Below are 15,151 nucleotides of genomic sequence, written 5' to 3' on the forward strand. Positions count from 1 at the left end.
GGTATCCACACGTGCAATAATCTTTGTACATATGTTATGGATATCCACACGTACAACGATATCCCTCTCTCTTCGTTCTTCATTTTGTAGTTCTATATTTGTGTCTAGTTTGACTATCTAGTTCAAACGGACGACTCGTTTTGACAACTAAAATTACAAACAAAAAATTATGTAACCATTTTGGACACTAGTTTTCGGGTCGACGGTTTGATTGTCCGGTTCGAACAGACAAGCCCGTTCTGATAACAAAAATTTCAAGCAAAAAATTGAGTGTGTGGTCCATCAAGCAATATCACACTGTTATGTCATTTGAGTGTGTGACTCATACGACTCGAAAACGGAACCGTGCTGGTCACTGATTTTTGAGTCGACGGTTCGACCATTCGGTTCGAATAGACGGCATGTTCTGTAAGAAAATGGAACCGTTCTGGCCAAAGGTTTTTGGGTCGACAGTTTGACCGTTTGGTTTGAATGAATGGCCCGTTCTAACATCAAGTCGATGGTTTGACCATCCGGTTTGAATGAATGGCCCGTTCTGATAGTTTTTGGTCAGGGACTGGGGTTGGGGTAAAACGGAATCAATTGCCTGGACGGTTCCCGGGCTGAAATGTTCAATCGTTTGGGTCAACGGCGGTTCAAAAACCATTGTTTTTTTATGCTTTTGGATTTTCAGTATTCAAAGGTTTATTCTATTGTGGTTTGTATTTGAGCGTGTGTAGTATGTACCTTGTTTTTTCATTTTCTGCTTTTGTTTTGTTTTTTTTTTTTCTATTTGATCTTCTTCTTCAAGATTCTCCAAAATGGTTTAGGGTTTACCACTATTTTATTTCTTCCATTTTGTTTTTCTTAAGGTTTTCTTGTGCAATATTCTTTTTTTTTATAAGACGCTATGCTGTCTCTTTCTTTGATTGCATGTATGTTTAGCTCCATCTTAAAGCGGAACTTTGGATTCGATTTTTTTTTGTTTTTTTTCCTTGATTTTTCTAGTTTGGTGGATTTACCGCCAATTTTTTTTTTCTGTGTTTAAGGTCACTTTGGATTTATTTTTCAAGGTTTTGGAATCCATTGCAATGTCCACCCTTCCCATGACTATGACTACAATATTATTTTGTCTAATTATTGACATCTAAAAAAAACGACCGAAAAGTAGAACCGTTCTAACCACTGATTTCCAAGTTGATGGTTTAATTGTCCAGTTCGAACAAATGACCCATTTTGACAATAAAAATTAAAAAAAAATAATTAAAATAAAAAATAGTTAAAAACCATTGAACATGTCGACAATTCAATTGCCATGGTCAACAAGTTATTTACTGATTTAGCGATTTTTGACTAAGGATTGGATTGGGGTTAAATGGAACCGGCTACCTGTACAATTCTTAGGCCAAATGATACTACTGTTCAATTGGGAATTCTCTGTGAAACAAAATTCAACGTAGATCTAAGAACTATGAATGTATTATCGTATTCTTTTGTTTGCTCAAACAATATTTAAAAAACGAATAGATAATGATTTTTTTAAGTCTTTATACGAGTTTTAGCGTAGTTTAAGCGACTAGAAATCAACTCCAATCTGCTGCTAATTGACCCACCACCGACTGACGGGGGAGAGTCAAACAAGTGACCCACCCGGAATAGGGCTCTTATTCCGATGGCCACGCCAATGGCTTCTATTTGACCTTTGGATAACAGTGCCTGACCATTATTTATATGATAGAAACAGTACATAATAGTATTGTAGCCCCTCCCTATACAATAAACGGAGGTGGTTCTGGCTAATCGCTCATGTTTAGTCAATTTCATCAAGTAAACTTGACAAGCCTTTTGGGTCCTCATCTGTTCCATCTACGATTTTTGATATGAAAAATGATAACCGTAATCTTGTATTATAGAAACCCCTCCCTCTCCTCTCTCTCTCTCTCTCTCTCTCTCTCTCTCCTCTAGAAAGCTGGAACCAACCAACCGCTCTGTAAAAAGACTGAAAGGTTCCTTTCCCTGTCAAACCTTTCCTTTATCGGTCTTCTTTTTGCTTGTTTACGCAATACTGGTTCTTTTGTTACAGAAACATCTCACCTTTCTCAACCGATACCGACTGCACCTCTTCGATTTCTTTTCTTCTGTTGGTTCGGTGAGGATGAAAAAATCCAATTCAAAAGGAGTTGTGGAGAATGGGAAGAATGAGGCGATCCATTGGGAGCTTAGACCTGGTGGTATGCTTGTACAGAAGAGGGAGGATGGATTAGGTGCTTCAGGACCTATGATCAAGGTCAAGGTCTCTCATGGTTCTTACCACCACGAGATCAGTGTCCCTGCTCAGGCCACTTTTGGTAATTTCTTTCTTTTCTCAACGGTTTATTCATTGATGCTTGCCCATTTGTATTGTTCGGTGTTTCTCAAGTGGGTTCTTCCATTAAGCTAATTTTGGTCATTCTCACATTGTTCCGTGGAATTGCTGTATTTGTTTAGGTGCTCATTTCGCATGTGTGTTTAGTGGGGGATCGGGAGGGTAATGGAAGATATGAGATAGTTTCTTTGCATATATGAGAGGGTTTCTCATTACTGGGTGCTGTTATTTCTCTGGGTCATTGATTTTTTTTTTCTTTGTCCTTCTAGTTGGTTCCTAGGTAAATATGCTTTATTGCCCTTCAAGCTACTTTTGCAAAATTTTCACTTTTCATTATTAGTTTTCTCTTCCCTTAGAAATTGATGTTTATTAGCTTTATGTGATCTTATTGTAAGGGGATCTAAAAAAGGTTCTTGCCAATGAGACTGGTTTGGAGCCCAAAGAGCAAAGACTGTTATTCAGAGGGAAGGAAAAAGAAGACGACGAGTGCCTGCACATGGTTGGTGTGAAAGACATGTCAAAGGTGGTACTCTTGGAAGACCCAGCAAGCAAGGAAAGGAAGCTTGAGGAAATGAAAAGGAATCAGGGAATATCAAAAGCCTGTGAAGCTGTTGCAAAAGTCAGAGTGGAGGTGGATAAGCTCTCAGAAAAGGTGATCCAATTAATCTAAAGGAGCCACTTTTGGCCCATTTCTCTGGTGTCTCATGGGAATGGTTTTGTCTGTAGGTGACCGCTTTGGAGTCATCTGTACACAGTGGCGCCAAGGTGGCAGACAAGGAATTTGTTGTGTTGACGGAGTTGCTAATGGTGCAATTGCTAAAGTTGGATAGCATTGAGGCTGAAGGAGAAGCAAAAGTGCAAAGGCGAATTGAAGTTAGTTGTCAACCAACCTTCTGCAATTAAATTTTCTTCTTCATATTTGCCTCCCTTATTTTCATGTTCATCACGTCACTATTACAAACGAGAACATATATTAGGCTGTTTTTCGTTTTACATAAAACATATTGCAGAAACTGTTATTATAGGAAAATATTGATTTTTAGGTATTTGGTTGCTACTGCAAGTATAGTGTTACAGGAAGAAAAATATCATCCCAAACTAGGGTAATAACAGGGTAGAAGTGTAGAACAACTTGAACCCTTTCAGAAGTCATTTTACCTGGACTCTTGGATGAGATCATGTTGGTTTTCATTTTAGGTGTCCTACCTGATAATTGTCTCCTTAAATAACTTACACACAAGAAAACCCTAGGTTTCATGGAAGTCTCTCTCTTCCACATGGTCCTAAAATCTAGTTGTCCAACTCATGATCACATTTTACAAATTGGTGTTAAAGTTGCAATTAAACACTGTAAAATTTGACAAAATATTATTTTGTGCATCCCAAAATATTTTTAGGGACATAGTCATGTGGAATCAAGATCCATAACTCTCAGAAGGTATTGCTCTTTTCTTAAATTGCTGGGAAGTTTCATATCCTGCTGATACCACTAGATTTATAAATTATCTGTTTGTGATATAAAGTTAGCTCCATCCAAAATGAACCGTTACCCAACAATTATTGTCCCTGCTATCTAGGGTCTTGGAGGGGTTAGACTGGATACGGACCTAACCTTTCACATTTTTTGTTGCACAAAAATGGTTGCTCTCAGACTTGAACTTTTGAACCTGCATTCTCTCACCTGTCAGGTCAACATATTACCATTGCACCAAGCCATGCCCACTGCATTACCCAATGTTGGTTCTGGCTATCCAGCGTCTTGGGAAGGGTAGATTGGGTATGGGCCCATACTGCACTACTTTTACACAAAGCAGCCACTGTCAGACGAATCTGCATTCTCATGCTTGTAATCCTGAGAAAAATTCATTTCATGCAGTAGATGGAATTACCTGTGTTACCGTGACCTTTAGAGACCCTTCTAACTACTAGAACAAACCCAAACTTTGGCACAATGAACCGTTACCCAACAATTATTGTCCCTGCTATCTAGGGTCTTGGAGGGGTTAGACTGGATACGGACCTAACCTTTCACATTTTTTGTTGCACAAAAATGGTTGCTCTCAGACTTGAACTTTTGAACCTGCATTCTCTCACCTGTCAGGTCAACATATTACCATTGCACCAAGCCATGCCCACTGCATTACCCAATGTTGGTTCTGGCTATCCAGCGTCTTGGGAAGGGTAGATTGGGTATGGGCCCATACTGCACTACTTTTACACAAAGCAGCCACTGTCAGACGAATCTGCATTCTCATGCTTGTAATCCTGAGAAAAATTCATTTCATGCAGTAGATGGAATTACCTGTGTTACCGTGACCTTTAGAGACCCTTCTAACTACTAGAACAAACCCAAACTTTGGCAGTCATGTTGTAAGCTAAGATTTTACCATCTCACCAAGCAATGGCCCAAGGTTTGGGGCCATACAAGTACCAGAGATTTTGTAACATGATAATAGCTACTGATTGTTAGCGTGCCCTTGGTCCTGCAACAAACAATGTTTGGGCCAAACACATTCTACGAGGAAAAGAATGACCTTCTGTAGCAGTCTCCAATCCTCTGGCTACTCAAACCCCATAATCCAAATTTCTTGAGGGAGATATTTATATTAGTAAATGAAAGGACAGAATATTATTTATCAAAAAAAAAAAAGAAGAAAGGACAGAATATTATGAATAAGATCCTTATGATACTAATCTTTTACTGCCTAATTTTGAATTCTTTTAGTCAGACTTTAGGTGATTCTAATACATTTGGTATGATGATTACACACTTCTATATCTCAAAGACTTTTGGACTGTAGGCTGTAGTTGGATTTTAAGCTTAAAATCCATATTGCTGTTGCATTACTTAGATTTTTGGATCCTTAATGGCATAGAACACTATGTCACTATATGCTAGCCAGATCAGATCTTGAGGTTTTAGGATTTAAAGATCCATCATATTTGATCTCCCATATGCTTGATCTTGACATCTTGTTCTCTGTACTTGGTAGCATTCGAAATACAGTAGAAAGAGGAAATTTTTGTGGAAAGTGGAATTTCCATAAGTTGTCTAACAGTTGGGCTTTTTCTTTACATGACTTGGTGTGAATCTTGATATTTCAATTCGTAAGCCATATGGTCAATAATCCATTTGTATTTATAAAAAAATCCGTTTGTATTTTTTTAGAAATAATAATCCCTTTGTATTTCATTGATTTTTCTTGGAGGTTCCGCCTTCATAAACCTAATCATGATTTCAATGTAGTGTTAGAGTAAAGGTCATAATATATATTGGTTTATGGTTTACTAAATTTTTCTTAGTGACATTTAGCATATGTCTTGGCAAACCACAAAAGTCTTCAAAAACTAGGATATATAAAATATGGATCATGCAGGTAGCAAGATGAGAAATACGAAAAATCTCAAAAAGTAGAATGTTATTATAGGAAAACTCTACAAAACAAAACAAATACAGATAATTGGTTTCCCATGTATTTTATAGAAGGTCCTCTTACATATATTATCATGGTTTTCAGAACATATGTTTTATGCTGTCAGTTTCATCATCTAAGTGTTCTTCCAACTATATGGGGTTCACTTCATGAATCCTGCTCCCATCATTGCAGTCTGTTCATTTCTTTATCCATTTTTCTTTATCCATGGTTTTCAAATAATGTTATTATTTATTAACTTAATAGATCAAACAACATATTTTAGACAAAACAATACTAGTGGATTTTGCCATTTTTCAACTGTAGTCTTATTTTATGTTATTTGACTATTATCTATTAGGTTAATCTAAAAAGAAAATTTCAGTTACAGCATTAAGATAAAGTTATGATTTCAATAGGATGCCTTTTAGTTCCCAAACCACGAGCTTGAGCTAATCTACTAGACTTGAGAGGCGTTTGGCAAGAATTTTTGTCTGGTCATTTGGGCTTTTCAAAGCTTGGAAGACCAAAATTTGGTCCTCTGTTTGGCAATGAAAGATAAAAAGCCAAAGACCTATGCCCTAAAAATCTCATGGAAGCCCAAAATGGCCAAAAATCTGAAAGCTTCACTATCTTTCTGCACTTGAAATCTTTCATTTAAACAGTTTTTGTAGATCATTGGTAGATTAGGATACTTACTGAAACGTTCTAAATCGTTGAAGACAAGACCCCAAAAGCTCATTATATCTTTTGGCCATCTAGGCTGTTGGAAGATTTTCCTAAAAACCAAACAGTACCTTAATCTTCCCACTCTAGAATAGAGTGGATCTTCAAATCAATATGGTGCATAAAATGTTGAACAGGAAAGGGAACATGGGGTTTTTTGTGGTACATTTTTTCTGTGGCTCCATGGGGCTACACACCAGGGGGTAGCCTGAACCCCAACCCTGGTGCAGACAGGATTTGATCCCAAGTCTCTACTACATCCAGTGGGAGACCTTACCAATTAGTCAGTTGACACCTTTCTCTCTGTGTTATACTTGTTGAATTGGCTGTATAATTATTTTCTTCTTTATCCCTGTTTCCAGTTGTCAATAATTAAGATGCTAGCTACTTACATTAGAGGTGTCAATAGACTGGTTTTGGGTTGGACCCCGTCCAAATCAAAATCAAACGGATTGGACCAATAAGACATTGAATTGGGACAGTCTGACTTAAAGGTTCATATTGGATTGGGTTGTGTCAGATTGGACCAATAATGGAACAGGTTCGGATTGGAACAAATCTAAATTAAAATGAATTTGAACAGATTGGACAGTCCAGACATTGAATTGGACCAGTAAAAAATGGTCCAAAGTATTCATTGGGTTGGATCAGACCTGGTCCATTTGTAATGGACTCATATTGGATCGGATTGGATTGGACCAAGTCCAGTCCAATTGGCACCCCTGCTTATATGTATCATTGAAGCTCTTCACAGAGATGATTCCAAATATCCTTCGCTGAAAATTCAAGTTTGGTACTTGAAGCAATGTGATTTAAGTAAGGGTTTCTATGTCTACATTTATATGGGTCTCTAGAATATTAAAGAAGGCATGGTGGTTTTGTTTCCTTAAAATGACTAGAGGCAAAAAGCTACTAAGGCTTTAATTCTGGTCATTTGCATTGGTTTCAAATCTATTGGCTTTCTTTTAGAAGTTGGGTTTCACCTCTCTTGGAGGTCAAAATTCACACTGAACCCTTTGTCATACACCTCAATTTGGCTTTCAGACATAAAGTTCGTCTTCAATGTTCAAGGTGAGGAAATACTTGACAAAGAATACCAAGCGCAGATATATACTATTCGTGCGTGTCAAGAAAAGGCCCAAATATGAATATATGTGTTTGCAAAGGTTACAGATATGACTGAGTGCTAGTCTGGGTTCAATTTCTACTGGCAGGGTTTCTTGGGTATGGCCTTTCGTCATAAACCTGTAAATTTAGTTTTTTCTTTTTTTTTGGATTAGGTTCTCTATTTCTCTCTCTTAAATTGGGGTTCAGTGTTATCAATGTTTTGACCAGTCAATCACTTCTCAGTTGAAGGCCACGCATCAGTAACTAGTTGGTCAATATACCCATGATAGGGTTGGCTATGACAACTAAGCATTGGCCATCCACTAGTCCTCTTAGTTGGCCATAAAGTTAAGTTAAAGTTTTATTTATTTGTTTACTTTTTGAGTTCATCCAATAGTATGATAAGGTCTTCACTCTTAATTAGGGGTGTCTATGGTTAGGTTAACCGAGCATAGCTATTTTTTCAAACCGAGTTGGTCCTACCGGTTTTTTAATTTCTCCAAGCTGAAACCGAACCGGTACCACCGGTTAGCTGGTTGATCAATTTTGGTTTTTGACCGGTTCGGTTCTTTGATTTTTTATATTTATATATATATTATAAATTATATAAAAATATATAATATATTTATAAATAGATAATTATAAATATAATATCTGAATATATTTATATATATAATGCATATATTTATATATAATATATAGATAATATGTGACATGTATATATATATATATATATATATATATATATATATATATATATGTATTATATATGATATACATATAAATATATACCAGTCAGTTTGGTTAGCCACCAGTTTTTTTAGGTTAGTCAAAAACCGAACCAGTTCGCAGGTAGTTCAGCCTATGCTGGATGATACATTAGAAAAAGGGTAGAGTTCTGTTGCTGGTATTAGACTCCATAGTAATTCTTGTTTTCATTTTTTCACTTCATTCACTTCTTGGACATCCCTTTGTTTTCTTTACCTCTTTATTTTTTATTCGTAGAAATTTTTAATGTCTGAACTCTGAAGTTTCTTAAATAAAGCATCTTTTGCCTCTCCCCTGTTAGGTTTTAGTCATGAAAAAAAGACAATCCAGCTGTTCAAGGCTTGGGGAGAAATCGTGACAAGAGCATTCTATTACATTTTTGTCAACCATGGACCATTCCTTTTACCAGCTTGGGAAGTTTGAAGGTGTCTTGAGGTTTCACTCTCCACTTGGTCTTCGTACCATCTCCATGACATCTGTGACAAGCCTTATTACTTTAAAACTTCAAATTCACTGCTGTCCATTTATGTAGAAGTTAAGTGATAGTGTGGGCCACATGGCCCCAACACAAGGTACTCTTTGCTCCATAACCATGGAAATCATAAACCCAGGAGTCCTCAAACCCCTGATCTACAAGGAATAAATCCTGGAATCCTGGTCAATGACTTGTGTCTATAGTTCATGCAAGACTTACGTCTATAATTCATGCAATTTCCTCGATCTGTGGGGCAAGAAATAAGGCGTCTTCTAGAGGTTGTTCTTTTGCCTAATCTTGTTAATTTGTAGACTCGGTCCTGCAGCCCAATTCCATAAACACGAGCTGGCATTTTAATAGAATATAGGTTCTTCCCCCTCTCTTGACGATTATTCATGTTAATTACCTTCCCTCTCTTCCGAAGACTATACAGCCCCCCACCCCCCCCCCCCCACCCCCCCCCCCCAAAAAAAAAGGATAATGATCATCTTGATCTATATTAGAGCAAGATACAACATATTCCATAAAGGGATAGTCTAACAGTATTTGTATCGTGCACAATTATGGTAAAATCTTGGGCTGACAAATTGAGTCTGTAGTGGCCACTTCATGCTAAAAATTCTGGAGGTTATTTCACATCCCATTCGCTCCTCCCAAGAACCTGGATAGCTATAACCAGCATTCGGTAATATGTGACCATATATTGAACAAGTTGGGTCACTTTTCTTGTTATTTGAAGCAAAAATAAATAAATAAAACTTTGGTTCTTGTTATGGATATTTAACAGCACAATAGGTGAGAAGCAAAAAAATAAAAAAAAATCCTTAAAAAAAACTATTGGCATGTCATTGTTATTTTTGGCTTGAGCTGTTCTTTCTGAAACTACGTTGCTATTATTATATTTTTACAATCCTTGCAACCTTTCCTTTTTCGAGTATTGGCTACTTCAATTAACTGCTAAAATTCATACGATACAAACACCAACTTTGATTCCTGAACAGGTTCGGCGTGTTCAGAGCTTTGTAGAGACTCTAGACATGCTGAAGGCGAGAAATTCTAACCCTTTCAGCAATAGCAACAACGCTGTGTCTGTGACAACAAAATGGGAAACGTTCGAGTCTGGAGTGGGCAGCTTGAGTGCTCCACCCCCAAAGACATCTACGAAAATAACTCAGGACTGGGAACTGTTTGACTGACCTGTTGCTCTTCCTCTTATACTGGTTTGTATGACTTATGGTGGAGTATGTCCTTTTCTAATACTTGGAACATTTTCCAGACTAAATGTCCCCTCGATTATCTTGGTCTAAGTCACTCCCAGTGGTATTTTCTTTGTTTATTTTTTAAATCCTGCTTTGTTCTGAGATCAAACGAGAGATAAAAAACTGAAGTTCTAGTTGGAGCAGTAACTGATAGTTGTACATATATATTTTTTAATGACTTTATTTCTGTTGAGAAGCTTATCCTCACTTTGGCTTTACTGAGCTCTCCATTGCCATTTGCTTCTTTTAATTCTTTATATTTCTTTTTTTTCTATATTTTCTAATTATCTTATGACTAAAGCAGTAAGCGCCCTCTTTTTAAGGACAATTTTGTCCATCCAGTTTAGTCGTATGAATTAGACCCGTGTCATGTACGTACTTTATTAAGTGAAAGTTAAATAATAGAAATACACAATTATTTTATATTTTAATTTTTAAATAATTAATAATTATTAATATTTTATAAATTAATTTTAATAATTCTTTTGCAATACAAAAAAATAATAATAATTAATTCTAGTTAGGATTGTTAATCAAATTGATGAAACAGGCCAAACTTTGGTTTGACCATTTGTAAACCGACCTAGTCATATATATATATATATATATATATATATATATATATATATTTATTTATTTATTTATTTAATAATATCATTGTAATTTTAAAGTTTAAATCTTTTGAATTGATCAATCAATTTGAAAATTGACCCAAATTGATACCAATATTTTCTATCTGCCATTGACCCAATTGGTTGAATTGTATGAACCGTCACCTGACTTTGGTTTCGGATCTATTGGAGACCCATGTGATGCATGGATTTTGTTAAGCGAAAGTTAATTAAATATGTAAAGTGTTGATAGAGAACAATTTGACCCATTTGACCTAGACGATTGAACCGGTGATCGTGATTCAAATGCAAAGGCAAGTCAAGTCCTGTGTTGGCTTTTAAAACATTGACTAATACAACTCGAGTTGATTGGTTTTCACTAATGGTTAGTTTCAACTTTCAAGTGACCAACTTCCCAAATAACCTGCAACGGAATTGAACCACCTAGTGAACAATCCTAAGTTCAGGCTTTTTAGTTAAATTAATAGCCTAATCTCTAACAAATAACAATAGTTTAATTTTCAATAATTATTTGAAAATTTATAGCGAAAATAGATAATTATTAAAAATATATTTATAACAAAAAAATAATAAATAACTAATAAAATCTTCAATGCTTCCAAGTTGTTTTATCTAATTTCACTATTTAAACAATATTTATTTTTTTCAATTATTTATATTTTTTGTTCTTATTATCTAATATTATTAAATTTATTATAATTAATTTTGTGTTTTTGATAAATATTTTAAATTTAATACATAACTTTATTATTTAATCTATTTTTTTTTGTTTTTTAAATAATGTTTAAAATATGATTTAGTATTAGATATTTTGATATTTAAAACATTTAAAAATTATTTATTTATAATATTATTTAGTTTTTTTAATTATTTATATTTTATATTCTTATTACTAAATATTATTAAATCTATTATAACTCTTTTTTTTTGTTTTTGATAATTTTTTTTAATTATAACATAATTTTGTTATTTAATCTATTTTTTGTTTTTGAAATAATCTACAAGATATGATTTAGTTATTAATTTTTTATATTTAAAGTATTTAAAAATTATTTGTTTACAATAATGTTTAATTATTTAAATAATACCATTATTTAATTTTTAGAATATTTATTATTTCTTAAATTTAATAATCCATAAAATTAGAATTTATACTATCATTACATAACTTTGTTATTAATTTTGTAAAACATAAAATTAGTACTAATTTAAATTTTATGAAATCTATTATAATTATTTTTCTACTCTTAAGAAAATTTTTAAATTTATTACATAATTTTTTGTAATTATTATTTACATTTTTTGTTATTTAAATTTTATTTCTTTTAAGGTTATCATGCAATATTAAATATTTTGTTATTTAAAATATTTAGTTATTGAAAATTTTAAGTTATATTTTTGTAATTTTAAATTTTATCATTTGAATAACATTTAAATAATTTTTATTTATATTGTTATTATATAATTTCATTATGAATTTCATAAAAATATAAAATTATTAATAGTATAAATATTATTAAATCTATTATAACTATTTTTGTGCTTTTAATAAATATTTTATAGTTATTGCATAATTTCATTATAATATTTAAATAATTCTTAAGTTTTTTAATTCAAACTTTCTTTAGATATAGATGAAAATTTGAAAAGTAGGGGAGAGGACAAATAGGAATTAGAGATAACTTAGGAGAGAAATTCTTTACTAAATTACTAAGTTAGAGATAATTTAGGAGATAAATAGGAATTATAGATAATTTAGGAGAAAGTGGGGGATAGTGGTACCACTTGGCTAGATTAGATTAGATTTTAGTAGAGAGAGATTTTATAAATAATTTTAGGAGGGGGTATCCAAAGGGATAAACATAGAGGAAAGAGGGTTGGGCTGGGCATGCTGAGATGTCAAAATGAGAAAGAGAGAAGACATTTATCACGTGGCTTCTTGAGGAACCAAGGAAGGTTAAAACGAAGAGGGTCTAAGAGTTCTTGGTTGGGGTAAGGGAGAAAATTGAGGCCATTTGACATGGCATTGTCTACTTTACTATATATATAGATATGCCATTTTGATAGTAAATTTATATCACAAACTATTTGCATTGCCATGCCTTGACACCAATGCAAACACTGCAAACAAACTAAACCAAGGTTCAAAGTATCGATACATATATCGGGGGCTTCCTGATAACCCCTACGGGGGGTGTTTTGGGGTCTCGAATGGTTCAGAGGGTGGATGGGCCTTAAACCATAGCCCCTTTGAACTAGATTCAAAAAAAGAAAAACTAAAAAAATACAAAATAAAACAAAAAGCTATTGATACTTTCTAATACACCACTACTGACGTTTCAAGTGTATTGATATTTTGAACCTTGAACTGAACCTTAGATTGTGTTTATTTGCATTGCAAATCTAAACTAGATACAATTCTTGCACCCAAAGTTTTAAAAGAACCACAACCCTGGGAGAGATTGGATGGTAAAAGACTTTATCACCTCTCATGGGACTTGGAATTCCCAACTCTTATACCATTTCTTTACAGATGTATCAGCTGAGGCTATCCTAAACTTACCCCTGACCCCTCAATGTCAAGAGGACAAGCTTCTTTGGAAGAAAACCAAGGATGGGGAGTACTTAGTTCGATCAACTTACAGAAGCTTCTCAAGCACTAAAACGTGGGCCCCTCTCAAGAACAAAGCACCCCTTCGATGTCAACTCTTTGGATGGAAAGTCCTAATGAATGGAGTGAAGACGAAGCAATCCACCATCCTATGTTTTTTGTGGTAATGCACTAGAAACATAGGCACACTTCTTCGAATGTGCTCTAGCAAGGGCAGTTTGGTTGTCAGCGCAAATTGGTTTTAACCCAGAAGCCTTCACACTCTCAGGAACACCAGACTTCCTATCATGGTGGCTTGAAAGGAATCTTGAGAAGAAAAATCTCTCCGATTTCTTCTTGGCTAGGTTGCTAGCCTTCTTGAGGGTCATTTGGGATCATAGAAATGAAGTGATCTTCAAAGGAAAGTCCCCGGATCCCCTTGAAGTCATAAGGAAAGCCAGTGCTTATGTCACAGAAACAACAGTTCAAAACTGGTCTCAGTTTCACTTCCAAAATGAACAAAATGTCATACCTACCCATAACTTACCCTTCATTTCTCACTCGATAGCGATAGTTGAAGGATCTTGGAATCCAACAACAACTCAAGCCTCTACAGGTTTATATATAGTCTCTTACACACAATGTTTGCTTTGCAGAAGGACAACAATGCAATGCCATTAACTCCTCAGAAGCTGAGCTTTGGACAATCATTAGAGGCTTGAGAAGACTTATTTTGTTGGGTATCAACTATGCTTTCATTTTGTTGGACGTGAAAGAGATTCTACAAAAACTCAAAGAAATCAGGGGAAACACAAGGTGGAATGAATAAGCGCTATTCGAGCATATCAAATCCCTTATCTCTTTTTTTGTAGAACTTAAAACTATGTATGTAAACAGGAATGATGTAGGCCCAGCCCATGACATAGCGAAAAGGGCCAATGTAAATAGAACTTATCTTCTAACCCCTAGACCCCTCCCCCCGAGAATTAGCCCATATCTCAAGGCATAATTGAAGCATAATGACCCAAAAGGTGAGGCATAAGCCTCAAGGCGTTGCGAGGCGGAAGCCTCAAAGCTTAAGAATATAATTAATTAAAGTTTATAATTTTATAAAATGTCATATATTATACTAAATTAGCATGATAGAAGGTATAAATATCTATAAAATAAAAGTTTATAAGCAATAAGTTTCAACGGTTACATTAAATAAAATAATAAGGAATTGGCTAACAATTATAAACATTTTACATTTTATGTTTAAAAATGTGACGTTCTCAAATAATTCAAATGACCAACTTGGAAGAAAGGAAACATATGAAAAATCATCCATATAATTGGATATTAGATTTATGGTCATTGAATAGTTTAGAAGAAAGAATATAACTTAGTTAATCTGGTTTATGCAAAAAAAAAATCAATAAAAAGAAAAAATAAATAAATCCATTAGGAAAAGAAATGAAAAAATTAATAAACCTAAGATGTTAGAATTAGAATAATAAACAACCTTCCTTGGCCTCTTTTTTTCTCTCATAAAAATTGGGAACCATATTGTTTTACTTCTTGTAAACAACTAAAACAAGGTTAAATCCGAAGCCAAAATAAATTAGGATTTACACTCAATCTATGCTTCTATGTTAGTGTAAATGAAATTCATACATCAATAAAATGGAGTCGTAGGAAAAAGATAGGTTAAAAGGCTCCTATTTGTTAGAATATACCGACTCTTTCTGTAAGTTTGTGGTACATCCGTACAGATTTATTATCAAAATGACATTTATAATGTTCTTACGTCTTATCTTAAAAATTTGCAATGCTTTTTTTACTTAACTTACGGTGG

General features: G+C 34.3%; 1 protein-coding gene across 1 annotated transcript; it reads left to right on the top strand.

The window, feature by feature from the left end:
- The first annotated feature begins 1,701 nt into the window (after nucleotides 1–1,701).
- BAG4 (BCL-2-associated athanogene 4) lies at nucleotides 1,702–10,299 on the top strand. Its single transcript, XM_088969854.1, has 5 exons — nucleotides 1,702–1,985; nucleotides 2,063–2,327; nucleotides 2,740–2,996; nucleotides 3,071–3,217; nucleotides 9,835–10,299. Exons 2-5 carry the CDS (start codon nucleotides 2,135–2,137, stop codon nucleotides 10,027–10,029), a joined length of 792 nt encoding a protein of 263 aa, XP_088825980.1. The 5' UTR covers nucleotides 1,702–1,985; nucleotides 2,063–2,134; the 3' UTR covers nucleotides 10,030–10,299.
- The last annotated feature ends 4,852 nt before the right edge of the window (nucleotides 10,300–15,151 follow it).

This window comes from Nelumbo lutea, chromosome 2 (assembly GCF_056320005.1).
Source record: "Nelumbo lutea isolate HS-2025 chromosome 2, American lotus-T2T, whole genome shotgun sequence".
In the NCBI taxonomy this organism is placed as follows: Eukaryota; Viridiplantae; Streptophyta; class Magnoliopsida; order Proteales; family Nelumbonaceae; genus Nelumbo; species Nelumbo lutea.

Coding starts and splice junctions, on each gene's coding strand:
- BAG4 (XM_088969854.1), top strand. CDS start 2,135: ATGAAAAAATCCAATTCAAAAGGAGTTGTGGAGAATGGGAAGAATGAG. Junction 2,328..2,739: donor CCCTGCTCAGGCCACTTTTG/GTAATTTCTTTC, acceptor TCTTATTGTAAG/GGGATCTAAAAAAGGTTCTT. Junction 3,218..9,834: donor AAGTGCAAAGGCGAATTGAA/GTTAGTTGTCAA, acceptor ATTCCTGAACAG/GTTCGGCGTGTTCAGAGCTT.